At 41.5% G+C, this 26,992-nt stretch overlaps 3 protein-coding genes across 4 annotated transcripts; 2 read left to right on the top strand and 1 right to left on the bottom strand.

Annotated features, from left to right (window-relative positions):
* Positions 1-17: 17 nt before the first annotated feature.
* Positions 18-4,177, top strand: hnrnpa1b (heterogeneous nuclear ribonucleoprotein A1b). The gene is made up of 11 exons (XM_031845186.1): positions 18-417; positions 938-1,054; positions 1,147-1,293; positions 1,386-1,596; positions 1,677-1,760; positions 1,860-1,910; positions 1,997-2,077; positions 2,202-2,357; positions 2,445-2,598; positions 2,717-4,002; positions 4,078-4,177. Exons 1-10 carry the CDS (start codon positions 406-408, stop codon positions 2,775-2,777), a joined length of 1,074 nt encoding a protein of 357 aa, XP_031701046.1. The 5' UTR covers positions 18-405; the 3' UTR covers positions 2,778-4,002; positions 4,078-4,177.
* Positions 3,781-7,036, bottom strand: nfe2 (nuclear factor, erythroid 2). 2 transcript variants are annotated; one of them, XM_031845184.1, is made up of 4 exons: positions 6,673-7,036; positions 6,461-6,539; positions 6,222-6,359; positions 3,781-5,640 (listed from the first exon to the last, which is right to left on the bottom strand). In XM_031845184.1, exons 2-4 carry the CDS (start codon positions 6,506-6,508, stop codon positions 4,354-4,356), a joined length of 1,473 nt encoding a protein of 490 aa, XP_031701044.1. In that variant the 5' UTR covers positions 6,509-6,539; positions 6,673-7,036; the 3' UTR covers positions 3,781-4,353. The 2 variants fall into 2 exon arrangements, with proteins under 2 accessions (XP_031701044.1, XP_031701043.1); XM_031845183.1 differs by having other exon boundaries at positions 6,461-7,036.
* Positions 7,037-13,251: 6,215 nt separating this feature from the next.
* Positions 13,252-18,776, top strand: copz1 (COPI coat complex subunit zeta 1). The gene is made up of 9 exons (XM_031845820.1): positions 13,252-13,333; positions 13,795-13,863; positions 14,994-15,075; positions 15,168-15,259; positions 16,007-16,062; positions 16,182-16,259; positions 16,367-16,418; positions 16,506-16,544; positions 18,127-18,776. Exons 1-9 carry the CDS (start codon positions 13,259-13,261, stop codon positions 18,172-18,174), a joined length of 591 nt encoding a protein of 196 aa, XP_031701680.1. The 5' UTR covers positions 13,252-13,258; the 3' UTR covers positions 18,175-18,776.
* Positions 18,777-26,992: the final 8,216 nt, after the last annotated feature.

Here is a 26,992-nt window from a genome sequence, read left to right as displayed (position 1 = left end):
TTATCGAGAAAGTCAAACATCTGAATAATTTAAGATTTGATGATTTTGGGGGCTTTTGCTGTGTACATTCTTATTGCGTCACATACAACACTCGATACCTCACACATTTGTCTTCCGATCCCTTAAGGCTTCAAACAACATCCATCTTACATCGTCGTGGTTGTGAAATGCACCGCCTACCGCCACGTCACTGGTGGTTGGTAGTGATTGATTGAATTTGGACCAATCCAGATTCAACCGGTGCAGACGACAGACTGCAGCGGGAACAACTGGGCCAATTGCTGTGCGAAAGAGGTGTTTCCTTTGCTATTAATTATACTGTTGGGATCCAGGCTAGGCTCGTCTGACGCAGATCGCTTTTCTCCGGTCAGTCCACAAGGAGTCTTCAAGGATTCGCCCGCAAACATGTCGAAAGATGTGAGTATCGCATTTGGAATCCGGTTTAGGCAATTACGCTGCACACTGTGCGCCTAAGAAATGCGTTAATTTGAAGCCATTGCGAATAGGCGAGGCGTTGTATTGTGTTGTATATCAAGCCTGGGAAATCCGCCATTTTACAGCAGCTGGGCCTCGTGGCCCTTTTGTTCTTGCTCTCCAGCTACGTACGAAATTCAGGCGCTTCACTCCATGCTTGTCTTAAGTAATACTATTCTAAATGCATTACATTTAACACGCATGCATTAAGTGTTTGTGTCTAACTGTTGCTAAAAGCGCTACTTATCACCAGGCCGCCCCGCTGACGGTAATGGCGGCAACGTCCCGATTTTTTTGATATGTGACGCAAGACTGGCTTCATAAACGATTAGGCCTCACGTTACCGCGTAGTTCGTTCTGAAGCGGTTCATTGTTAAATGTAGTCGTGCACGACTTGGCACGCGGCGCTCCGGCCAGTGCTGGTGATTGTACTCTAATGTTACTGTCCATTGTGCATCGCCAGGTCCCACGTGAACCGGAGCAACTCCGCAAGCTGTTCATCGGAGGTCTGAGCTTCGAGACCACAGACGAAAGCCTGCGGGCTCATTTTGAGCAATGGGGGAGCCTTACAGACTGTGTGGTAAGTGGGTTTCACAATCGCCCTGTGACACGGTTACACATTATGGCACGCTAGTGGGGAACACTGGGAATAACTGAATCCTCTTCCTTCAGGTCATGAGGGATCCCAACACAAAGAGATCAAGGGGCTTTGGCTTTGTGACGTACTCATCTGTGGATGAAGTTGATGCTGCCATGTCTGCCCGCCCCCATAAGGTTGATGGAAGAGTGGTTGAACCCAAACGAGCAGTTTCCAGAGAGGTATGTTGGATTTGATATTTTTGACACGACCCATATTGAGTATGTGTTTGTAAAGGAAAGGCATGTATAGTAACAAATATCTTTGCTCACAGGACTCAAACCGGCCAGGTGCCCACGTGACCGTGAAAAAGATCTTTGTCGGGGGCATCAAGGAAGATACCGAGGAGTCACACTTGCGAGATTACTTCTCACAATTTGGCAAAATCGAGGTCATTGATATCATGACCGACCGTAACACTGGAAAGAAGAGGGGCTTTGCCTTCGTGACCTTTGATGATCACGATTCAGTCGACAGGATTGTCAGTAAGTACAAATGCTCTCTGTTCTCCTGCAGGTTGACCTTCCTGTCTCGACTGGCTACTAACCGTCTCTTCGTCCCACAGTCCAGAAATACCACACAATCAACTCTCACAACTGTGAGGTGAGGAAGGCTCTTACAAGGCAGGAGATGCAGACTACAGGAATGGGTACGAGCGGTTAACTCTTTTATGCAATATTCTCTGGAGTGGTTTTTAAAACCCTGGCAGTTTGACACTATTCCAGAAGTAATGATTGTTATGTTTTAGGCCGCAGCAGCGGCGGAAGGCCCTACGAATATGACCGAGGCTTCAATCAGGGTAAGAATTCTTTCATGATGGGGCCACATAATATTCCATATATATGCATGTGTCTGAAGCCTAACTTTGGTATTTACCTCTTTCAGGAGGCAGGGGTAGATATGGAGACGGTCCTTACAATTGCAATGGAGGTGATGGTGGTAATGGAGGCGGAGGCAGTGGTGGTGGTAAGTAGGCAATTTTGAGTTTCTCACACTTCCCCCTGACAATTTTGTCAATCTTGTCTGCGTGGGTTGAATTATTTCAACAGTTGCTGCATGGCAAAGCACTAAAATAATATTTGTGTTGTAGGCTATGGAGGAGGTCCCGGCGGTCCGGGGGGATATAACAATGGTGGCAACCGAGGATATAACCAAGGTTACAACCAGGGTGGTGGTGGAGGTGGTGGCGGTGGAGGAGGTGGCAGCGGCGGCTATGGAGGAAATGGCTATGACAGCAACGGCTATGGTAAGTGCTTTAGCTCCCCGCAACGAACGTTTCTGTGTTCAAGATGTGATTTACTTAAGTTGTTGGTCTGCTTGCAAATTCTCACAGGTAACTGTGGTGGTGGTGGAGGAGGAGGGAGCAGCGGTGGTGGCGGAAATAACTACAACAACATGGGCCACTACGACCCCCAGGCCTCCAACTTTGGCCCAATGAAGAACAACTTTGGCGGCGGTGGTGGTGGCAGCGGAGTTGGCAGGAACTTCGGTAAGATTGAGGAAGGGCAATGCAAGGATGCTTACCATTTAGCATAGTTTCTGTAAGCTAAGTTTTCCTTTGTTCCCAGGTGGTGGCAGTGGCAGCAGCAGCGGCGGTGGTGGCGGCGGCGGCTATGGAGGGGGCTCAAACAATGGTGGTGGATATGGCCGTTCAGGACGCTTTTGAAATGTGAAGTGGTAAGTGTTCACTGGCACGTCTGACCTTTTTAATCTTTTCATAAAACCAGAGTTTGTAGTTGCAGGGACTCGTTAAGTGTAGATAACACATTTTTTCAAATCACTCTGGATGTCAGGTCATATGAAGTCAGTGCACACAGTTAACAATGTTGTTCCGTATTGTTCAACAGGACTGAGTACTTAGGAGAGGAGAGCAAGGAGAGGAGAGCAAGCGAATTGACAGGGCAGCTGCAGGTTTACCTCCTAAATCTGCTCAGCCAAACAGTTGTGGCAGGTTACAGCTGCTGCAAGAAGAGATGTACAGTAGATAAATCATGGAGGGTCTTCATTTAAACGTTTTGTGTTTTTTCATCGAATGTGTTTTTTGGGAAAGCAAGCATTCCAATGAGGTTTTATGTAGATTGTTTTTCTTTAAAGTCTGGTTTTTATTTGTAACTGCATCCAAGCTGAAATAAACGATCTTTCAGTTTTTTTACAAAGTGTTGTTAGCCTCTTGAGTGGTTTGGGAAAGGGAGGGTTCACTATCAGGTGCTGCACATTGTGGGATGAGGGACATATTTCACATAATGCAAGCAGCCAAAGAATCCATGTGATGTGTGAGAAGCCCTGCGCTAGTCACCATATACATCATGAGTAAGTGCATTTACAATGCTGGTTGAGGAATGAGAAGTGGTGCACAAATACTTCCACCATAAAGAGCCCACCACTTGGTACAGACTACCCTGAGTTCTGCAAAGATCAACTGGAGGATGCTAGCTTACATGCAAAGTCTTTGAGGCTAGTCATGGAAGCCAGCTGAGGGAGAGAAGTAGCAAAACCGTCGCCAGGATCATTGAAGCAGGGGAGAGTGAGAACAGAAGCCTGAGGCTAGCAGGCAGCAGCTTCCAAAAGGCTTAAGTGCTTTCTGTAGGTAAGACCAGACTTCTCAACTACTGATAGTATGTCTTGCTTTTTCATGTAGCTGGTAGTAAGTTGTGTAGCCCAGTAATGACATGACATATTTGTGCAAACAAGTTTTATTATGACTTACACCGATGTTCACTGGTAAAATTGGCCTCCTAACTGTGCATAGAGGCCCTACAACATATTGCATGCTGTGAACAAAAATGATGTTTTTGTGAAAGAAGCACTTTACTTAATTTGTGTTTCTGCTTTTCAGGAAACTCCCTGGTCTTCAAAACCTGACTTCATTTCAGTGACAATGGCTAAATCAGGTACATTCATTAAAACCTTCACTTTTTTTTCTTTTCAGTTTTCCTTTTATTTGACTTTTTTTCTTGTCTTTACAGGTTTCCTGAACAATCATACTGGTGCTTCTTTATCTTAACACTGCTGTGCAGTGTCCTATTTATATATATTTTTTTTTAATAAAGTGATTTTTATAAGTAACTGGTGTGGTTTCAGTCAATTGTACGATGGGTAAAGGTGTCCAATGAGATGTGTATGGCAAGTTTGACATAAGGGTCATAACATTAAATAACTTTCAGTCAACATACTATCGATTGGCACAATCCGGCAGTATGCCTCATTCTGTAGGGGAGTGAAATCATGAGACGATCCATTAATCAGCATTGCTCTCTCTTTTGCATAGTTGCGTGAGGTACCAAATAAACTTTACCATCAGGTGTTTGTTGCAGGGCATATTCATCAATTGAGTATGGTTGTCCATCCTCATCTCTCAAGTGAGAAAATACTTCTGAATAAAGGTCTGTAAGGCGACATTTAATAAAAGCCAAGCTGTGCTGGAACTCGACTCTTTCCTGTGCCAGGTGCTCTCTTTTGGCATGCAGCTGGTTCAGCTCTCTTTCGAGGTGAAATATGCTCTCAAGCTTCCTTTTCCTGCAGTTCTGAGCTGCCACCTTGTTCTTCCCTCTCCGTCTAATGTCCCTGACCAGTGCTAGTTGAGTCTCTGTCAGAGTATACTGTGTCAGGAGCTCATTGAAGTCATCCACAGGTAGATTGATCATCTTCTCCATTGGGAAGGGGATCTTCAAAGACACGGCCCGCCGCTCATCTCTGCTTAGTAGACCTGGAGTGGAGCTACTTCCTTGTGGTTTTGCATACATGTTGTATTGTGAGCTCCCTCTGCTGGGCGCTCCAGAGTCAATATGCAGGTTGCCCAGAGCAGAGGTCTGACCCTGCTGTTTCACTGACCGAGTCAGAGCGTTGGGTTGAGTATGAGATAAAGTCGGTTGTGTTGAAAAATAAGATGGCTGTGCACCCGAGTGTGAATATGAGTGAGACTGACTCTGGTAGTCCATTGAGTAATGGATGTGGGCTCTTCTGGCGTGTTCAGCCAAGTTGTCTGGTTCTCCATCACTATAAGTCATGCCGATGTCTACACTCTGGTAACCTGGTGCACCGCCAACAGGATTGTCTGGGGAGGCCAAAGGTGGACTAGAACCCAGGGACAGACCAGAGTCCGACTCTAGATCATCACCTGGGCGAGCGTGTGAAATTTGTCCGTGTGTAGTCCACAGCATGTGCCGACGTAGATCCTGAGCGAGACAAGCGTTGGCCCTCCTGTGCCCTTGGCTGGTACCGGACATGTTCATTTGTTCCCTAAGAGCCATGTGTGAGGGCTGTGTGTGAGAAGACATGGGGAGCATTCTTTGATTGTGCTGAGCATCAGGGTGTCCGTACATTGCCTCTGCGTTGCTGCTTGGACGATGACAGACGGGCACCTCTTCAGAGTAACATCCATCGTAAGTGGCACCAGTGCTGAGCTCACAGGCAGCAGGAGGAGTCTCGGAATGGGACTGAGCCATCTCATATCCTCCCATCGGGACCATGGGCTCCATGTTTTGGTACTGTGCTGTTTCATAGGAGCCTGCACTGGAGTCTTCAAACTCCTGCAACAAAAACAAAATGCGGCATGACCGGTACATCAGTGTACATGTCTCACTAATGTCAATAAAAAGATTGACGGCAATAATCAAATTTGCAAGAACTCTGAATTAATTAGTGGAACTGTGTATTTTTCACATTTCATCTGGCTCACTAACGCAGTTTGCCCCACTTCAGCATGCCACCCATAGCCTATGAAGGGCTCTCATAGATGTGATCAGGTTTCACCTGGAAACAGATGGCTATTGTGCGGTACAGGGGGCCGCTAGCAACATGCAGCACTTGCCCCCTCTCACAATCTCTTCATCCTGCCATCATTCAAATGGGCCATTGTTGCCTTCCTCAGCTAAGTATTAGTTTTTCAACAGTTAGCAACACGTGAAAAGAGGAAGTATTTATTCCACTAGAATGAAACATGTTGGATTTAGTAACTTGTTTAATACAAAAATAAACTGCCTCTCCATGATAACGCAGCATGAGATATTGTGATAACATTGGCATTTTTTCGGGAATAGACAAAATATATAGTAGCATTTTGCCATAAATAAAAATGGATGTTTACAGTGTGTCAGTGCTGAAGAGTTACCTGCAGCTCTGTGATTGCCATCAGCTCCTGCCAAGCCACGTCTATCTCTGCGTCCTGAGGAGCTCCATGAGACCTGGCTCCAGGGTAAGGATTTGACATGGACACTCCCCCACACAGCCTTCCTGGAGTGGCTAATACCTTGTGTAAGAAAAGACAAATTCTAACCTCATTCATAAATCTATTTTAATCCAGATTATTTTGTGGGAGTTTCTGTCTTCCCAGCTCATAGACAAACCTACCTCACAGGTTCTCCTCGGAGGGAGAACATAGTTGGCCGTGGAACACATTCAGGATAAGCTTTTGTTGCAAAAGATCAACCTGGCAAAGACACACAAACCAGTTATTATTACCTACCCAGCGTCTAAACTTCACACCAGAAAGAAAAAACAAAAATGTATCTGCGAGCCATTAAGTCACGCCATACGTTCAAACACACTTTACTAATACATACAGCACATTACATAGGAGTAGACCCGCTGCTGCTAAATAAATGACTGGGTGTTCTGTAGGTTCTTTTGGAGCACATGAAGGGTTCAGTTCAGTTGATTTAACTCCTCCCAACAGCTGTCCCGGTGCAGCTATGCTGACCCCTGATAACACAATCTGCGGGAAAACAGCGCTCTCTTTAAGACACACTGGGGCCTGATGGCTGCACTTTGGAAAATTTGGTGTATGGCTTGCATGTTGGCAGTAATCTTTAAACTCTGTCAGTAGCCTAGTAGTAGTTTAAAGTGTTAGCATCTCCATATTGATTTTCAGAATTTTGGAAATATTCCACTTGAGTTAAAAACACAATGAGATTTTAACACACACACGCACAGTTTTCAACACACAACTGAAACAGCTGCCTAAACACCAACAGAGAAGCGGACACTGAATCACTTTAGAATTTATGCACTTTAAAATATACAATACACACACATTTAGTTGTATCTATTTTGTTGCTTTTTATCCTGAATCTGCTTGTTTATATGAAATTAATTACATTTCAAAGAGAAACCAAGGATGGGGCTGCAAATTAGCTTCAGATATGTACCTGTTGCATTGCTTTCCCGATTTTGAGTTGAGCCAATAAATATGTTTGAACAAACAGGAGTCTTCTCTTCAATAAATGGGATCTCCCCAGGTGGCAGCCTTAAGCTTCTCCACTGACAATAATGCAGTAACTGCTTTGTGGTTATGACACAGTCGAAGGTACCTTTGAAGATAGAATTATCTAAAATTCAAAAGCTGATTAAAAATGAGCAGTCAAAGTCAGGCTAATTGGAGTGGAATATCAAACAACAGGCTGTCACACTGAGGTGTCACAGATTACAGACCTGGTTCAATGAGTTAAACTATTGTAAAATGGGGAATATTTCTGTCTAAGACGTATTTTACAAGTAATTAATTCTACTTGGTAATGGTGGAATACACAAACATGTGTTTTATCTTTTTTAATCTAAGATTTTAAATACACGTTTAATTTCCTCTTGACCTTCAAAACAAACTGTGCATACAATTTGTAATATTGCGTATTATTTCAATAGCATCCGCCTGTAAGGCTATTTGCTATCATCTGTCGCGTGTGAATTATTTTGTAGTTTTTAAAGGTTCTGAAAAACATAACTATTATATCCTGCGTTGTGTTTGTGGTAAGTTTCTTAAGGCCGTTTCCTTTACTGTAAGGAATCATAATCACCACTCAAATTTCACTGGTCCAGTCAGTTAAAAAGAAGTTGCTAAAATCAAGTCAAATTAAGTCAGCAGGATAAAACTTCGAATGAAATGTTTCTTTGTGTTATTACTTCAACTCTATTATTTACACCTTCAATGCTTGGAAGCATTAGAAACAATGTAATTACATCGTTCAATAGCTCACTTTGTTATATGATTATGTGTAATATCACATCACTAAAGTGATACATCTACTTAAATATACCGCTATAAAGATTTAATTTAAGTGGGAACATTGTAATCTCTCAGTATGCAGTAGCTTTGCAACAGAAAATATCTGACAAATCAGAAGAAGGATGATGTGAATGAACATACCTGGCCAACATTCTCTGCTTCTTCACCAGGTGATGAGGTAAAAAAAAAAAGATGTGAAGCACAATCCTGGTGGTAAGAAAATGAAAAAATGAACAAAAGGACAATCTGTTCTTTTTTACAGATGATGGGGTGTTGCTGACTTCTAAAGTAAAACAAATAAGGCCTTCTGCTCTTTCTCTTCTTCAACTGTCTGTCTGTCTGTCTGTCTCTCTCTCTCTCTCTCTGTTCAGCTACTCATACAGCCGCCGGCATAAATGGGATGGCTCTGTGCAGACAAACGCAATCTTCCTGTAAAGCACCCACACCACATTTTTTTTGTACTCTTGTATTTAATAGCACCCTTGCACCCCAACCTCCAAATTTCCCTTTTGCCCACATGACAAACCACAAACCAACAGTCTGACAATCATTGTCTGTCGACACTGAGGTAGGCAGACGTTTACAAAAAACAATAAAAAAACTGTATGCAATTTTGATTTAAATTATATAATGACTATACATATTAAACAGTCAGATTAAAAAAAAACTGAAAGTGATTAAAAAGTAGCCGGATGGTTGTCTCTGTCCAGGCCAAACCGTACAAGAACTGTGTCCTTTCAAATCCTCCAAAACGAAAGGTATGAGGAGTGTGATGTGGAGCACCTGGAGCTGGCATTGCAGTGAGGGCCCTGTTCAAGCAGGAGTGGGTTGGAGGCAGGATTGAGACTTAGTTTAGCAGAGATGGAATGTACACCCTCCGACAGGTAAGAAAGACTACATTGTTCCTCTATCTGGCAGAGCAACCGCCAAGGGAGAGAGAGGAGCAGGGGCAGAATGGAGGGGAGCGTGTCTTACATAGCAAGTGACCATTAAAATCCCTCACGAAAAAATCCCCTCATTGCCCAGATCTGAAGCACTGTGAGCAGTGACCTCACAAAGACTATGTGTTATGTACTCTATTGTGCAACAGCTTTCACACAATTACTGACAGTAGAGATGTTACATAGTTATTGCTCCATATAGAGCAATTTTTCTTTATGCACAGTGATACATAGCAGCCTGTCTCACAGCGACAATGAGGATTTTTTTCACATAAAATATTCAAGACATTCCATGCTTTGTAAAATACCCCCTGCTGTGTGTAATGCGTACAACATAGTGGATAGATTTCATTTTTAAAAAGCATTTGTTGATTAAATCACCTGACATACTGAAATATGCGTCCTATAATTCTGCCTGACTGCGTGACAACAACATATGCTACAGCCTTGCATAGTATATGTTTTGTCTTTGTAAAACAAGCGGATGCAAATGCATGTTTGTAGAATTACTTGCATATACTAGGGATCCCCGGTCCGTAAAACAACTGCAGTGTGCAGCAAATGCAAGCAGTTTATGTTAATAAGCATCGGACTGCATATCATTTCTTTTGCTCAGAAATACAAAGCTGAAAACATGTCGCAATCACTTTCTTCCTTGAATAGCAGTTAGTGAATAACTTTTTTACACTGCTAAACGGAAAACAAAATAACTTAAGAGTCTAAACAAATCTCCAATAACCATACATATACAATATTTTCAATCAATTATTTGTACAAAATAGTTAAGATTGAAAGGGTTCACCCTCTTTATTAATAACACAGGTGATATGTTTAAATGTATTAAATAATAATACAGGGAAAATGTACAGGGGGTTGAATAGTTTTTATCGTGGGTTCATAAAAACACTCATGATCTTTGTGATTCACAGAAGCATTGTTGACATTAAAAAGATAAAGCTGATCTTAAGGTCTTTGTAGACACTTACAGTAGTAATTCAAGTAAACTTTGGGATTTGTGTTATACAGGAACACAAAGAGTGTGGGGACAAATACATAATGTTTGCTCTGAATACTGACCTGAAACTTGACTTTTTTTATTGTTGAATAAATGTACCTTTTAGAGCTTGTGATAACAAAAATGGAGTTTCAGTAAGGCACTATATATTCCAAAACCATGAGAACATGGAGGGTTTTGTCTGACCCGATACAATATCACATCCCACAAAGACATAAATCTCCATGTTTTCTTTGTCATTGTTCTAAGATGGAAAAAGTAGGTGGCTGACGGAGTCAAGAAAGGTGAACGTCTACCAGGAATCAAAGAAGGGACTTCCCAACCCAAGTTCCTAGCACCCAGCCCCTGCCTCAACCACTGCCACAGCATGCCAAAGAGCACCCTGTTATTACTGCGACCACAATGGTTTAGAATCTGGACACAGTTCCCAGATCTACGCCTACTTTCCCTGTTTGTGTTTGTTTGCTCCAATTAGTCTTTAACATCTCTGCTTTCCAGCTTGCGTGAACCTCTCAGGGCTGTCAGCCTTTTCTTTGCTGTGCACCTCGATGCTATGAACAACTCTACGTCAAAAATAGACCGGACATGTTGGCTGGGAACTGCCCACAGTTGACTCACTTAGCTCTTAATGACCACTGAGTTTTATACTTGGGTGTGTTAAATTAAATGAGAGAATAAGGGTTAAATATGTTTGTCCCTTTGGTTGTTCCCCACCTCCGCTATGTGTCCTGGTGGTAGCATCTTATTTGTTCATTAAAGATGAAGAAATGTGGCATCTTTGGTTTTGTTTTAACATTCAAAAGGCTGTAATAGACATAAACTGGAAAACCACCTCACTACTAAACAAAATGAATGTGTGCCTTGGGTTGTGGTATCAAAGAGGGAATATTTTTGGAGTCAGCTTCTGGGAAAGGAAAAAAAAGAGGGCAGATGGAGTATTATTTCTTTATTTACTGAAGTGTAAAAAATAGTTACACTATACTTTTTTATGTTGTTAATATTCGGCTTCAATAAAAACAACACTGAAAATAATAAAAGACATAAAAATGGTCATATGTGCAATTGTTTATCGTGGTAGTCAACTGGAAAGGGTTTTTCACTTCGGTCCACCTACAATATGTAGATGCTAATACCCAATTTCACATGCTTTCCTAATTCTATTGTGGACAATATTGAGATGTTTATTTTAATTTGTACATTTCTGATCTTTTTCAAATGAGCAGGATGCAAAATGATTTACTGGACACATTCATAAGAGCAACTGTAGATGTTGATGGGAATCAGAGATAACTCTTCCATTGTTGTTTCTCAAAACGTCTGTCATGATAGTTATCGCCACCTGAAACCAAATGAGGAACCTGAAGATGCCACATCATTCTTCTGAATGTCTCAATAAGATGTGCGCTTATCTCAAGATGTTAAGATTAAGATAATATTTTGTAACAACAGTACTTAATTATTTTATGATTATTTGTATCCTTACGTTTTTTATTAAACCATTTCCATATTATATTACTGGTGTTGGAAAAGAAAATTAGAATAAGAAAATTAAAATTGTTTGTGTGTATAGGTCATTGCACGCGGTAAGGCAATGTGTTCAATGAACGTCAAGTCTGGTGGGCAATACAGACACAAAGAGGGAAGGTAAGGAAAGGAGGATGTTGGTTGGCGGAAGCTCTGCTTAATGCTGATAAAAGTAGCACTTGGTTCTTCGGAAGGGAACTGCTAACTGCTGTGGTTGCTGGCATAGAGCTGAGAAGAGGGGAGCAGCACATTACTTCATTTCTCTGTCTATTGTTGTTATTCATTTCTACTTTTTAATCTTCGTGAGCATTTGACAGATCCAGTAATAGATGGTTAATATTTGCTGAACTTTAAGCTGCATTATTAGTCACTTGAACAGTTTCCTCACCTCATGCTTTGAAGATGTATGCTTCATTCATGCTTTAGTCTTCAAGGTCTTTTAACTATGAAGTGCACTCAACCTATTTAAAAGAAAGTTAGGGAAATTCCATTTTCAAGCCAGCACCATGAGAAGTAGACCAGTCATTTTGCATGTTAATTTATCAAAAATGTTGATTCATCATTCAACTTTCATTCATCACCATCACCAACTCTCCCAGCATAATCGTAACAGGGATGATTTTCAAACACATATAGGTATGAATGTGTATGATGTTATTACAATGGCATCTAAGAATCTTTTAATCTATAGTCTAAGTGTAAGCAAGTTCAAGGCAGCATACTGTTTCCTCTCTGGTCGGGTAAGTTTTGAAATCTTAGTGGCTGAATTGTGTAAACATAGTGCAGTATTGCAACATTTCATGGTTGTCCGCAGTGGTGGGGTTATGAATGCATCTCAGCATAGTTTGTAGCTTTTCACCATACACTGTTTGCAGTTAAATAATAGCTCTGCACCACTTGCTTTCAAAACTGTAGGCCTTCAAATTCCCGTATTATTTCAAACTCAAGTCCAAGAATATCTTACAGTAAGGCAGAACAGTGATGTAATTCATGGAGTGAGATACAGGGAAATCCCCATCAGCCTGTGTTTCCAGATGCTTCCCAGAAGTGGTAACGAAGATAATTGGGGTTGGTTAAATGTAGGAGGATCCTGAAAAAAAGATGTCGATGAGTACAAGCAAGCTAGCAAGGCTTGTAATTGAGAGGATTGTTTTTTGTTGTTACCATGCAGCCCTATGAAAAAGTATTCAGTCAATAATGATAATGATTTGGTTTAACTACAGTGCCCATGGTAGAGGTTTAAACTCTGACATTAACCTAAATTGCCTACTGTAGTTCATTAGAATATGTAGAAAATAGTTTATATAGGCACCATTGCTGGGGATCTACATCTGGGAATTACAGAACCTTTGTTTTACTTTCACGATAGAAAGAACTGGGTTAGGGGCATAGCTGTAATGTTAACGTACAGTAGGCTAGCAGAAGACATAAAAAACACAGATAGTGGAGTACAACACACAATGTTTGACTTTACTTGCGAGACATGACATTATCAAGTTGCAACTTTCCCCACTGAAGGGACACATGTGTTACAGATGCTCGTGAGTCTGAATGGCATACATGTATTTTATTTCCTGTCTCCGCGCTGTGTAGTAGCTCTTTGACCTAGTCCGCAGTACGCATGGCTCTGTATCAGCCAATGGGAAAGAGCCTTATTTACTGTACGCATGACGTGTCCGCTGCGCAGCCGCAGTGTGCTAGCTAGTTTGCGAACAAGAAAGAAGATGGATTCTCCAATACTGGTAATGTTAGCGCATGAATTCATATGCCTCAGTATATGTGTCATTCAGGCTTTTAATTATAACTTCTTTGCATTAACATATGTGGTTGTTTCTCGAAACCTCATAATCTAGTTGTGGAATTAACTCGAGAGGGAGCTAACTAAAGTAAACGGTTGTTGGCTAACCAGCTAACTTGGCCTCAGAGACGTTAGCTTCGTGTGTAACGTGTGTTTGTTGGTGATGTGGAAGTGTCATGTCTCATGTAATGGCGAACGAGCAGTCATTATTACTATTTGTATTATATTGGTGACTCTGATCGGATTGTGTTTTCATTCATCCCTTGTTAGCGCATCCACCGCCGTCCTGCCAAAGTTTGATGTTATGTGTTAGCAGTTAATGTTTCGATTGTTGACTTCTCGATACGTTTGTTAAATGATACTCGTGTACATTGAGTCGGTGCTTAACGTCTTCTATCTCAACAGGAACCATCCTTGTACACTGTCAAAGCTGTTCTGATTCTGGACAACGATGGAGACAGGCTGTATGCCAAGGTACGATTGAGACAACTGTACAACGACGTTACCATTAATAGTTAAACATTTCTTAACAGACCGTCCTGGTCCAGGGTCCGCCTGGTGATACTTTATATTTTTTCTTATCAACAAATCACACACTACAACCAGCCCTGGTTTACATTACCATAGTACCCTTTGCACTATCCTCATTCCCACTAAACCAAAATAAAGTAACTATATATATTGCTTTATTTTATTGTGTTCTATGCTCTTTTAAATATTTGTATATACAGTATGTTTTATGTGTGTGTAGGGGCCTAAATACACACACAAAAAACTTTTTTTTATGTAAAATTGGGCTTATTTTTTGGTTAAAAAGTATGACCATTTAATTGAATTGTAACCATGTGGTGAATTCAGCAGCGAGCTCTTCCGTCGCATGTAGATAATTTGCCGACATCCCATTAAATAGGAACTCAGAACAATTACAATCCTCTGCATGTGCTGTGCATGTTCCCATCACACTTTTGATTAACTTATTTCCATTCATTCGTGGATGTAAAACAATTTAATGTCCGCACAAAATGTCAAAGTACCCCATTAGTTAACTTACTAGCTCGCTGACTCACCACTTGGCATCTTTCTCTTGTATGTATTGAACAAATTAATGGATTTATTTGAATATTCCCATAACTCTGATGCCAGAACTTAATGTAGCTCATTCCTCTGTGCCATTGACCTCAGTTTTTACTTCAAAATTACTTTACACACACAAAGATCCACACTGTGGTGATATGTTCTTTAATTACCTTGAGCATGTCGCGGGCACTGCAGTTTGTTTTCAGTCAACACCCCATTCACCGTCCTGACGCTGTAAATACTGACACATGCAGCAACAGCGCTCGTTGATTTAGACTTTTTTTACTTTTTTTGTTTGGTATAGATTTATTTGTACAGTGTCACAGACCGATGGGGGAAGTTGGAAAGTATTTAGAGATTGACTAATGCGCTATTGATTTTGGTCTTTTTATTGGATTTGTTGACAATAAGAAAAATATTAAATATTGCCAGCCTTATTCTATTAATCAAAATTCAAACAACTTAAATTGGGTTATAGGTTTACATGGCAACCTATAATAACGTCTTCACTTTAAATTCATCTACAGTATTATGATGATACGTACCCAACGGCGAAAGAGCAGAAGGCGTTTGAGAAGAACATATTCAACAAAACACACAGGACGGACAGTAAGATATCTTTCCTACATTAAAGATTAAAGACACTTTCCTGCCTCAGTGCGTCTCGTAACACGCTTTGGTTGCTTTCTGTGTGTCCGTAGGTGAGATAGCTTTACTCGAAGGCCTCACTGTCGTCTACAAGAGCAACATAGACCTCTTCTTTTATGTGATTGGAAGTTCCCATGAAAATGAGGTAAGCCTAATTCTAGGATTTAAATTTAGTAATTTCATTTATTTTAACTTGGTGTTAAAATTGATTGTGTTGTGATGATTCATTTGCACCTATTTAAAATTGATACATGGTACTTCTACGTGTTGTTTATTTATTTTTTGTTTTCTCCAATTCAGCATGAGATTAATTTATGTAGACAATAGATACATGTTCGTATCATAAATAAATAATCATACAGATTATTTTCATGATAATATTCTCAACAGCATAATTCAATTGATGAGAGATGTTTTCACTTAACTGGCGGATGTGTTGTCTTTCGTGCTATTTAACAGTGTTTCCTCAAGGCTCAGAATTTTGGGGATTATTTGGGAAACCAATACTGTGGTATACAGTACATGTTGCTATAGAAGCTAAATGACAATGTGTGTCAATGTGAACTCATCTGTCTATATTTGGGTTCTAAAGAGATATTTCTTCTATGTTTTACAAATAATAAAATGAACTTCATCCATTATGAAATCGGGTGTTATTTATACTCTCGATGTGTTCTTTATTTATAACTACAACAGTTGAGTCTGCACAGACGGATACAAGTTCGTTTTAGCTAGAACACGATGTGCCTCGAGGTCCAAGGAAATATTGTAAAAACCATAACAAGTGATTCCACACATGTTATTTCCTGAATGATTTCCTCCAGATGATAGAACAACGATGTAGGCTCATTAGACACGAACACAATCTAATATATTCTTTTATCCTCTCCAGCTAATGCTGATGGCTGTTCTAAACTGCCTTTTTGATTCGCTCAGTCAGATGTTGAGGTAGGTTTTGACAGCTGCTATTTTTCTGCAAAACTTCAACAAAACTTTTTTTTGTGCAAATATTTTTCTGATGTCTAGAAAGTTAAGCTTGACGTGTATGTTGTTGTTTTACTCTGTAGAAAGAATGTAGAGAGAAGGGCTTTGTTGGAGAACATGGAGGGGCTCTTCCTGGCTGTGGATGAAATTGTGGATGGAGGGTAAGCAGCTTGAAACTTGTTTAATTAAAAAAGAGCCTGATGTTAGTACAGCATGTTTTTCTCTTGGATTAATAATTGTTGGTCTGTCTCTTTGCTGCCTGCTGCAGGGTGATCCTGGAGAGTGACCCACAACAAGTTGTGCACCGTGTGGCTCTCCGAGTAAGCTCCTCTCCTCCCCTTTCAGAAATATTCCACAGTTTGATGTTGGTTATGTCCGATATTAACGTAACATGATTGTTCCTGTAGGGGGATGATGTTCCTTTGACAGAGCAGACAGTCACCCAGGTGAGGAAAACAATCCTTGCATCTCTCCCTGCTATAAAGTTTTAAAGCTCCATTAGTTTATTGACTGTTGAAGCTCATTAATTCAGAACCTATGACTACAAGGGCATTGTTATAGCGTCATTCTCCTCTACTTCATCACGCAAGTCTAAGCTGTCATATCCGCAGGGGCGGAACAAAACACAACCATAATTTTTCCTAATTTTGACATGACATGTCCTCTTCATGATGGATGGTCATCAATCAAAAATATTTTATGAAGAAAAACACAGCAAAAAGTGATCAAATTGATCACCATATTGCAGCTGCCCAAAGTGCAGAATAAAACCACTCTGCAGACCTACTTTATATCGTGTCATTTTTCACCCATTGCTTGGATTTCAGTAAACTTTTAGATACAAAGCTGCTCTAGAGGCTCGTGCCTGAAAGTAATTCATTCAAGTCACACATGGCACAATAGTGGACAAGACTTTTGACATTTGTTTTTCTAGGCCGTGGTGATCAGAAAGGAAACACAAACATTGTAAACGACAAAGTTTAGAAAACGAAAAAATACACTTTACCTTACAGAAGCCAAATAAAATGCATTTAATTAGATTTTTTTAAAGTAGTCATCCATCTTTACCACAGCCTTTGATACGTTAACATTAATAATGTAATTATTCCTTCTAATTTAGTCACCTCTCCACTTCATACATGCTGTCTTTGCTCCTTGCTTATCACCTACTTGGGCAGCTGCTGCTACTGAGCTACAGACATAATATATGACTTCCAAAAAATAGAAACTCTTTCAAGAATGTGTTGCATGACCACAGTGGTGGTCCGATTGTACTCTTTTGAAATAATATGTAACACAATATGTTTTCAAATTTATATTGATTTTCCAACATGATTACACAATAAATATTTGTAACATAACATCTTAACTTACAACCTAATATAGATTATCTGAAAAAATCACTATTTATTTATTATGTCCTCCATGTCCTGTAGTTTGGGTGTGTCCCCCCCCATTGCATTATCTTCTATGAGTAACAGTGTACATAAAAGTTATTCATTGTAAAGGTGTTGGTGTAGCCAACAGTGGTTCCTGTCTTTTAGTTCTTACAGAAGTCGTGTCTGTGTGTGAGCTCCTCTTGATTAATGTTGTCATTTAAGAGGCCTGAGACTGGCTTCCACCATCCCTCATCTAGCCAGGATTAATGGCTGTCCCCAGTCCCCATACTTTATGGTTATGATTCTCCTTTCATTCAGTGAATTAAGATGATTAATTAGATCTTGCATTTACATTACTCGTATACCCTTTTTGATCGTTTTTTTTAACAATAATATGCATGTTTGTTTTTACCATTGTCCCCATAATCCTCCTTAATAAGATGCCACTTGTTTCTCATGTTGTTTTATTTGATAGTTTTTTCCTTAAAGGTTTATCTCCTACTGTAGCCATTCTTATAGCCGGGCTGGCCGGTCATGTCTTCTAGTGCATGTGAGCGCTCCTCTGCTCTCACACAGCCCCCTCCCTCCCGCTGCTGATGTTTTGTCATTTGAGTGATCTGCTTGGTTCAAACCTAGTTTTCATCCACAGGTTCTTCAGTCTGCCAAAGAACAGATCAAGTGGTCGCTTCTCCGGTAAAGTCCCCGCTGCACCAGTCCACCAGAGAGCCGCTGTCGAGCCCAGTCTTAGTGGCACTGATCCGCATACTCCTTTTCCTCTCATTTCCACTCCTTCAATTAAAGCTGTGAGGAGTACCACTGATACTGATCCAGTCACACTCCCAGGATTACTGCTCGAAAAAGTTTAATTTTCCAACCTTTTTCTTTGTTTTTTGCACAGACTTGCATTTGTATGACCTAATCAACATGAGGATAAGATGTGGTGTACATTCCAGTACTGCCTGTTTTGTTAGTTTGTTTTTCCATTAAGGCATCTAGGTGTTCATTAAACCAGTGAGTCACTCTCACACGTAAACCTCATCATAGCCTGTTGCAACATTCCATGTGTATCCTTGAACAATAATTTTATCCCATTTGACAGCACCGTCATCTTACTGTACAAAGTATTGAGGCACTATATGATTTACATGAATATTGTGATTTAAAAAAAAAAAGGTGTACAACTTGTACTGTAGTCATACCAACAATCTCAACGGTGTGTATGTTGTGAATACATGTTGTCCGGGGATCTTCCATTCATCAGATACTTACAATAAATATTTGTTGACACCAATATGTGAACAGCTGCGATATGTCCATTAATTGCCATTCATTTTAGGAATGCGTTATTGACGTGAACTCTATAATTTAGAAGCATTTGTCGTACTTTTTATATCTGTAAATGTAGCAGGTTTTTACGAGTGTTTTTTTCAGAGCTGCCATGCTGTGCGCTCTTTGTTCTTCAAAGATTCTCTGCAAGAGCCAGAGACGCTTGAGCAAGTGCTCCATCTCCTGGCATCTGCAGCAAACTGCCAGGCTGAGGTACATAAATACTGAAGACAAAGAGGGCAGAGTGGGGAGGAGACTCATTCATGCCGCTGTGATCGGGAGCTTACACTGTACTATGTTGCAGTGACATGCGGATAAGTTTTATGGAGTCATACTTGATTAATTTCCGCTCTGTGGAGAGCCACATGAATTGTGTGCTTCGATGTATGCACACCCACCTTCAAACACTAACCCCGTACTCTCATTGTAATGCAAATGAAGGGTACACTACAGAGAGAAATGGATGTGAGAAAGGGCACTACATCATGTTGGTACCAGATGCATATTACAGGAGTAGAAATGATCTATCTGCATTCTTCCAGCCAGGTAGCTCCATATGCTCTCATGATGAACACTTGAAGGTATTTTTCCTGGGAGAGATTTGTGTTGGGTGTGCAAGCAACAGATCCAACCATGCTTAATTTGAACCACATTAGGTCGGTATTACAGATCACGTCTCCTTCCTTCCTTGTCTGTACAATCGGACACCACCATCTACTGCAAGTGGCATGCAGCGACGTGTCTGTCAGGGTCATTTAGGTACCGTTTGTAGCAAGTTTGCCTTGTTTCTTTCTCTATACCTAAATGAGTCACTTGGCCGAGGCATCAAAGTGAGAAGCCGACGGAGTGAAAGCTCTTGATGTCTTTGGCCTGGAGCAGTTTGTGGAAAAGATCACACAGTGTGAATTTTCAGAATGCGGAATGTAAATCGGAGCATTTCACCCGTGTGTCTGCCAGACACAGTTGAATCTTGCGATTATTGCACCACACAAACATTGTAGTGCAGAAAACAGTCCAGGTATTTTGAGGCACAGAAATACTGCAATTTAATCTGTACATTCTGGAGGGTTTGTGGAGCTGTTTTTTAAATTTGTATGAGAAAATGACATTGTAGTTATTCTGGGGCAGATGGCTTACTTGAGTTCAGTTATTCAGTTATTACTGCACATGAAATACCTGACGAACAGCTCTCTGCATGTTGTATATCAATACCAGTTAACTGCTGGCAGACAACAGCTGATACCAAAAAGGCAACAGAATGTGTGTGTTCACGCCTGGATGCATGCATGTGGCTTCATGTTTTCACATAACAGAGGGGAGTGTAGTCAATGAAAGTGTTATTGACTCTGACCTGTGGACCTATTGTCTTGGCTTTGCTTCAGTTTGATTCAGCCCCTGAATCTGTGTCTCTTTATTGCTGCACAGATAGCATGGATGGGGGCCATGTTGATGCTACTTTCAAAGGGTTTTACTGGAGAGAGAGCAGCAAGAAAGGGAATGGTAATCATTCTAAATGGACTCCATTATCACACCCGTTTACTGTTATTGCACTAGTTTGCTGGTATAATGAGGAGCTTCTGTCTCCGTCTGTGGTTACAGTGAGGGAGAGGCAAACATGAAGGTTAAAGAGGACGAGGTTAGCAGAAGCAGACGGCAATAAATGTGATTAGATGAGATCCCAGCGAGGGCCCGGTGGGAAAGGGAGAGGGTTAAAACAGATCCCACCCAAGGTGCCTGTCCAGACCCTCACTTTTCATCTAGATAGCCCAGCAACACCGTCAGGGGCGCAGTGACTTGCTTTCATCCGCTAATTACAGTTGCACCATCATAAAAAAAAACAGCGAGGTAATTTATATTAATTATACAGGCACGAGTATAACCGTTTGAAACGCCATGGCTTGACATGCTGTACATAACATGCAGTAAAATTGTCAGAGACGTGTGGGCTAGAGCCTTGTAATTGATCGATGCATACAGTGAAAGAGTCACTCTCTTTCTCTCGTGTGTGTGTGTGTGTGTGTGTGTGTGTGTGTGTGTGTGTGTGTGTGAGTGGATTGTGTGAATTAGAGTCAATAAATTATCATCATCAGTAAGCTTACAGAGTCTTTATGTCGTAGTCAATGGGCCTCAGCACCCATCCAAAGGCTTGCCCTGCTAAAGAGAAACAACACTGGGGACAACCAATGACAGCATGTTGGATGCAGCACAGTAAACATATTAAAGGAAGTGTCATTATATTGTCCGAGCAGGACAGAGGCCAAGACCCACATGATGTTTAATGACCCAGTGTATTAAAATTAACAAGGCCATTTTACTTCTGCTGCTTTCACATTTCCATCTAGTAGCTAATGTATAGATTTAACATAATGATATTAACATAATGTCAGGAGAAACGACATGAGATCAGAACGCTCGTTGTTTATTGTTGAGCTGCATTTTCTCATTTTTCAAAATAAAGTCAACCACCCTCATACCCGCAGAATCATTATATACTTTTGAATTGTTTATAATGATTAAAGGCTGCTCAAAGCGCATATAATTGTGTGTGTGTGTGTGTGTGTGTGCGCGTGCAGAGAGGAGGTATGGGCCCAGTCCTGCTCCCTTTGCCTCAGCAGCATCTCAGCAGGCTGACGTGGTTTATGGCTCCAGTTGCCCTCTCTGGGTCTGTTTATGGATTCCCATAGAACAGAGAATCATGGCCACTACAGGAAAAGCCAGCCAAAAACAACACCTCCACCATTGCACTCCTGCCTGCCTTCGCAATAACTCAACGCGCTGTTTATGTTTCCGAAGAAAAAAACGTATTCATAGTAATGACATAAGATGACTGTAAATTCTGATGCTAATGTTTAGTTTTTTTGTGGTTGATGTAAGATAAAAATGTCACCACAAATGTGGCTGGTTTATTGGATGTCGTTACAGGTTGGTGAAAAAAAAATTGTGGGCTTTGTTAAGGGAATGCTTTTTTCCTTTGGTTAGGAGTAGCATTGCCTTTGCACGACCAGTTATTTTATGATACCTGTAAGATTTATTACATGAAAATGTTCAACTTTGATAGGATAATGAAAGCGCACCACCAAGGGCATTGTTAATCGAGGAAATATTCTACCTGATGTATTTTCCCTCTGCTGTTCCCCCCCCCCCCAGTTCTCTTGTGCCAGTGCAGTGTGTTACTCTTTACTGAACGCATGCTTTAGCGGAGTGATAGTGGATGTGAAAATACTCTGTGGTCAAAGGTGGTAGGGGTTAGATGCAGCAGTACCATGTTGTGTTTCTTTGTGGTTCGATGGCCATACTGTAGTTGCTCAGGGTTGCTTTGTCGTAGGGGCAACTCCATCATCCTCTGAAGCTGCACAACTGGGGCACATCTGGTTTCTGGATGTGCTCGACTGGTCCCTCCCTGTAGTCCAGAGGGCAGCGTGTATCTGGGCGCCTGTCGCTGCCATTGGGGGTGCTGTGTCATAACAGTCAGAGGTTAGCCTCCTAGATTACTGATGTTATTAAACAGTCAACACCAGGTTTTGGTCTCAAAAGGATGCAAAGGAGAGCCATTCGTCATCTTCACTGTACACAGTCCACATCAGACACAGCCATGTTGGCCGTAAAGCTTTATGAGTGTTTCTCCTGGTTGTTCAACTCCCACTGCATCCATTAGGAAAACATGTCTGCTTCTCCTTTTTTTTATGGCCACGTTTGGTCTTGTTTTGCTGGGAAAAAAATCCTCTGTAAACGCTTCACTGTTACTACTGCATGTGTGTATGTAGTTTTGCAGAAGAACCGAAGAATGTAAAGAAAAGCATTTTTCTGTTGCATAGCTGTGAACCCTCCATTTGCTCCCTCCTTCCTCTGTCATCTACTCTTTCTCACTTTCTCCCCTCCCTCCCCGTGGATTCCCCAACCACACCACAACACCGTTAACAGACGCGGCCTTGACAGATTTACTGCCATCGTCTTTCCATTGGCCGCCAGCATGACAGCAGAGATTTAATGCCGCCTTCTCATTGGCCAAGACTTGACAGGTTAATTTATGGGTGCACTGTGATTTGATGCCTTCTGCCTTTGAAGTGAGTTACAGCTCTGTCGCTTATAGGACACAGAAACGGTGTCAGGTTGCAATCGTAAAATCTTATCCCTGAAGGGAGGTGCGCTGGAGTATAATAGTCCTGACGTCATGAGAGGAGAAGAAACCTTCTTGGGAGCAAAGACGGAGAAGAGAGAAATGTGTGATGGTATAAATTGCTAGGTGTCTACCCCCAAAATGCTTTCAAGAGTTCACAAAATATTCTGCTAATGCCAAAGACATAAATTCAGTTGTGTTGCAAAGAGAGAGGAATGGAAAATGTGTGTGATTGTGCAAGTCTGCATCCAGTCACATCTTGCTTCTCGAGCTTTTTCTACCTGCATGGGAATGTGCATTTGTCTTTTTCCTCTTCTGTCATTCCTCATCTTTAATGTTCAGCAGGTTTTTGCTTGACTTTAGGGTCAGAAGTGACTGAGTAAATCACACATATATATCATAGCTGATCAACAGCGGCACCAAAGTCACTTTGGCGTCCGACTACTGTATCTGCTCAGTGCAGCTCCAGCGTTCGTGCAACGCCATCATCTGTCTGCGGCCTATCTCTTCATCAGCCTGACAGTTTATCCTGACAAGATCAAGAAGAGCAAGAGAGCGAGGCCCTGTTAACAGCCTTAACCTCAAACCTCTAAGGGTGAAAAGCATGGCTGCGACTGCCCTGTCTATCAACCCCGAGTGAATTCATGCCTCCTTTCCCTTGGATAGCAAATCCCTCTCTTTACTCTTTCACTTCACACTTGAGGTCGTCTGCTCAAGTGGAAAATTGTCGGAAAATAAAGAGAGAGAGAGGAAATCCCTGGATTTTCCATGTCAAGTGAGATTGCATAATTTCATCAGAGACCTTCTCGTGAACTTGATAACTTGGGGTCACACACACATGCCCTCTGACAGTGTGCCATGTAAGGGAAAGAAAACAGGTTTTTCATCTTTAAGAGACATGATCCCTCTGAACTCAGAGGGATGACGGATAGTTTGGCGGTGTGTTTGAAGAGGTTGAGAGGAGTATACCTGTATAGAGTTAACCATTTCACTGAGGTCTTTTCTGTAGAATCAAGCTTTATGTGTGCACTGCTGTTTGTAGTATAACCTTTATATGATTGTAACTCTTTTTGGACTGGCAAAATCACATTGTGAGTAAGGGTTCTATCAAATCTACGGCTTTGAGTTGGTGAATAATTTGCATTTCGATAAATGTATACTAGACAAGAAATTAGTGGTTTTCAATTAACATCTTTCCTAATATTTGTTCAATGTGTTTCTGGTCTTTGGAAAGGTTGTGGCTTCCCAGATAAATATGTCTTTCCACAGTGCAGTGAGCATCCAGCACCTCTAAAGCCCAAATACGGACTCTTGTTGTGTCTGGTAGGTTGTTCCCTGGAGAAGCAGCTCGGCCCAAACACGTCCCAACAAGCTGTAGATTAATAGGGAGGCGTAAGGCCAAGGCATCTTAGTGTATCTGTCGAGGCCTAACACACCTCTGTTGGTTTACTCGGTCGGCAGGGTGCCCAGGAAGTCCATCCAGTTGAGGGCAATGTGGATTACCCTGTGTGGCCGCATAAATCTCAGCAACAAGGTCCTGCACAACTGAACTTGATCTTTTGAATTTAATCTGCATACTGCAGACCTTAAGTATAGGTGTACATGGTGGAGCAGGAGCCCCTCACACTCAGCAGCCTCTGGGGCTGCTCTCTTTGTCAGTGCTGTATATTATCATCGTTTTTAATTGATGCAGAGGTTTTAGTGATTGTTTGAATTGAGGACTGGCAGTCCAGTGCAGTATTGCACGTTGCTGTCACATACAGTAGATATCAGAAATAAGTGTAAACTGAAGCAACTAAATGGAATTAATGTATTATTTACATCCGTATTCAAAAGATTCCAGCCTGTTTTGAACCTCTGCTTCCCCGTTCTCCCGAACCAGACTACCGCCACTCTCAAATCTCTCGGGCTTCATTCCATACGTGCGATTGAGCCAAAATGCAAAAAGTTAATTTAGAAGATTCAGGATGCAAGTTCTGACTTGACTGGAGATTAGTTTGAATGTATAAATATTCATGATTTGAATGTATCACAACACGTAAGTAGGGCAAACTTTACTTTTCCCTTGTTACCAGTCAAATGGATGATGGCTTTCGCTTCTCTTCTCCTCTGTGATATAGTTTGTAGTACTGGGAATGATATGCAGAGGCTAATTAATCTTGCTGAGTTACACTAATTAGAAAAGTAGTGGCAGACATCTGAATATGGGACAGTCTGAAGCATGATGTGACCAAACATTCCCCGTCAGAGATGTTTTGTGAGGCAGGAGGCTGGCTGATGTCCCGTCAGTAATTTCCATACATTCATTAGACTTTGGCAACCCTAACAGAAATACTGGAAACTATGAGTACACCAACTTTGTACACTTTGGAGGCCATTTCTTCCATCTCAGATCAGTGTGAAATGGTTGCCGTTTGCTAAGACGCCCCTCAATTGACCCGGCTATTCTTTAATTTAAATCGCTAACGTTCTCATACTGGTGCAGGATGCCTTTTGGTTATAAGGCAGACCAAGATTCAGCTACATACATAATTTATTTCTGAATAATAGCCCCCAGTATAAGAGAATATTACAATATTTGGTAATCATTAATAAGTAATGTCTTTACACTTTCACTGCTCATTGTTTGACGAGAACTTTAGATTTATGGCAAATTCTTTAATATAATATCAAATAGTTATTAAGCAAGTGCGATAAGTCAAATTGATGCTTTTACATTAATGCTGACACAGTTGGGTTGACATTAAAATGCATGTGAGGGTTATGTTCACAGTTGATTCATTTAATTAAGGATTCTTCGCATGTCTGTTTTTCATTGAAAGAAAAGCTGCCGTTGTCTCTCGTTGTCTTGATTGCCACCTGCAGTAAACACTCGGCCTGTTCCTCTGTGTGAATGTCTGAGGACGTGTTCACTGAGGTGTCCAGGGAAATGGGAGTAACCCGGAAAGAGGAATTGAAATTTTAATGATGAGCAGCACCACCACCACGCTGACGGCCATGGAACACCTCAGACAGCTTAAATATCAACGCTAATTAACACAGAGAGGTGGGCTGTCACAGGCATGATGGATGTTGAGGGGAGCGGGGGGGGGGGGCTGATCACTGCCCTCAACCAACCAGCGATTCCTTTATTAATCAAAGCCTGAGATGAAAAGGCTCTCCCACACCTCGGGGAGAGGGAGATAGCAGCAGCTATTGTTGGGAGGGTTTCAATCATTTGCAGTGTGCTTGAGGTGTATTTGATCAGGGGGCATCCAAACATTTGCAGGAGACAGAACGTTTCTGCTTCTGAACGCTTGTTTTTGTGAACCTCTGATCCACCCACATGTATACAGAACAGAGTATGCACAGTCACCTGAGATTTACTGGTTGTTGGGGGGAATTTCTGTTTGGAGAGCCTATTTTTTGTGTCCCTCTGACAGGAGAGGTGAGCTTGTAGAGAGTTGGCTATCACTCTTAAACAGAGCTCTCCTCCCTGATGGAGTGAGCCAGACTGAGCACAAGGCAGCACTCCTACACTTTAACTCTGGACTGACTCCATGATCAGTCTGTCTCGCCGAGATGATTTCGAACCTAGATGATTTCAGCACTTTGTGTATGAAGATGGAGTGTTATCTCCCCCCTCTCTGGTCGCCTCCCCATCTACCTCACTTAAAGAGGTCCATTGTTAAGTGCCAGGGGCCTGTGGGTGCTGTAAATCAGGCTGCAGAGGGAGGGGATGTCTCCCATGGGGGAAGGCGCACACTCCCAGCAGCCTTGATGCTGATCTCATCCTGCCTATCCTAATGCTTTAATTAAGGAACTGGTCAATAGCAAGGAGGAAGGTGCTAAAGGGTATGATCCGCCTAACGTAAGACGGATGTGGCAATACCTACGCAGTCCCAATGACGGGCAATGCACTCGAAGAGATTCTTCCCTTTTTACTAAAGAATGTGTTTAATTACCCAGTTTGACTTAATTCTTCATTCGACCAACACCTATAGCAAATCTTAGTTCTTTAAAGGACTGACTGTGGTCTATATTTTTTCCAAGTTTTGTAATAAAATTGGATTTAGCAAACTCCATGTGACTG

This window comes from Anarrhichthys ocellatus, unplaced genomic scaffold (genome assembly GCF_004355925.1).
Source record: "Anarrhichthys ocellatus isolate YVR2014 unplaced genomic scaffold, GSC_Weel_1.0 scaffold5, whole genome shotgun sequence".
In the NCBI taxonomy this organism is placed as follows: domain Eukaryota; kingdom Metazoa; phylum Chordata; class Actinopteri; order Perciformes; family Anarhichadidae; genus Anarrhichthys; species Anarrhichthys ocellatus.
The sequence above is the reverse complement of the archived record's forward strand: the minus strand, read 5'-3'. Positions and strand labels throughout refer to the sequence as shown.

Bases quoted from the DNA above. Each gene is read 5' to 3' on its own strand.
- hnrnpa1b (XM_031845186.1), top strand. The intron at 1,055-1,146 runs GTAAGTGGGTTT...CTCTTCCTTCAG, and splicing joins GGAGCCTTACAGACTGTGTG to GTCATGAGGGATCCCAACAC. The intron at 2,078-2,201 runs GTAAGTAGGCAA...TTTGTGTTGTAG, and splicing joins AGGCGGAGGCAGTGGTGGTG to GCTATGGAGGAGGTCCCGGC.
- nfe2 (XM_031845183.1), bottom strand. From the start codon at position 6,508: ATGTGTTCCACGGCCAACTATGTTCTCCCTCCGAGGAGAACCTGTGAG. The intron at 6,360-6,460 runs GTAGGTTTGTCT...TTCTTACACAAG, and splicing joins CTCCGAGGAGAACCTGTGAG to GTATTAGCCACTCCAGGAAG. The intron at 5,641-6,221 runs GTAACTCTTCAG...TTTTTGTTGCAG, and splicing joins TGGCAATCACAGAGCTGCAG to GAGTTTGAAGACTCCAGTGC.
- copz1 (XM_031845820.1), top strand. From the start codon at position 13,259: ATGACGTGTCCGCTGCGCAGCCGCAGTGTGCTAGCTAGTTTGCGAACA. The intron at 15,076-15,167 runs GTAAGATATCTT...GTGTGTCCGTAG, and splicing joins CAAAACACACAGGACGGACA to GTGAGATAGCTTTACTCGAA. The intron at 15,260-16,006 runs GTAAGCCTAATT...TATCCTCTCCAG, and splicing joins GAAGTTCCCATGAAAATGAG to CTAATGCTGATGGCTGTTCT.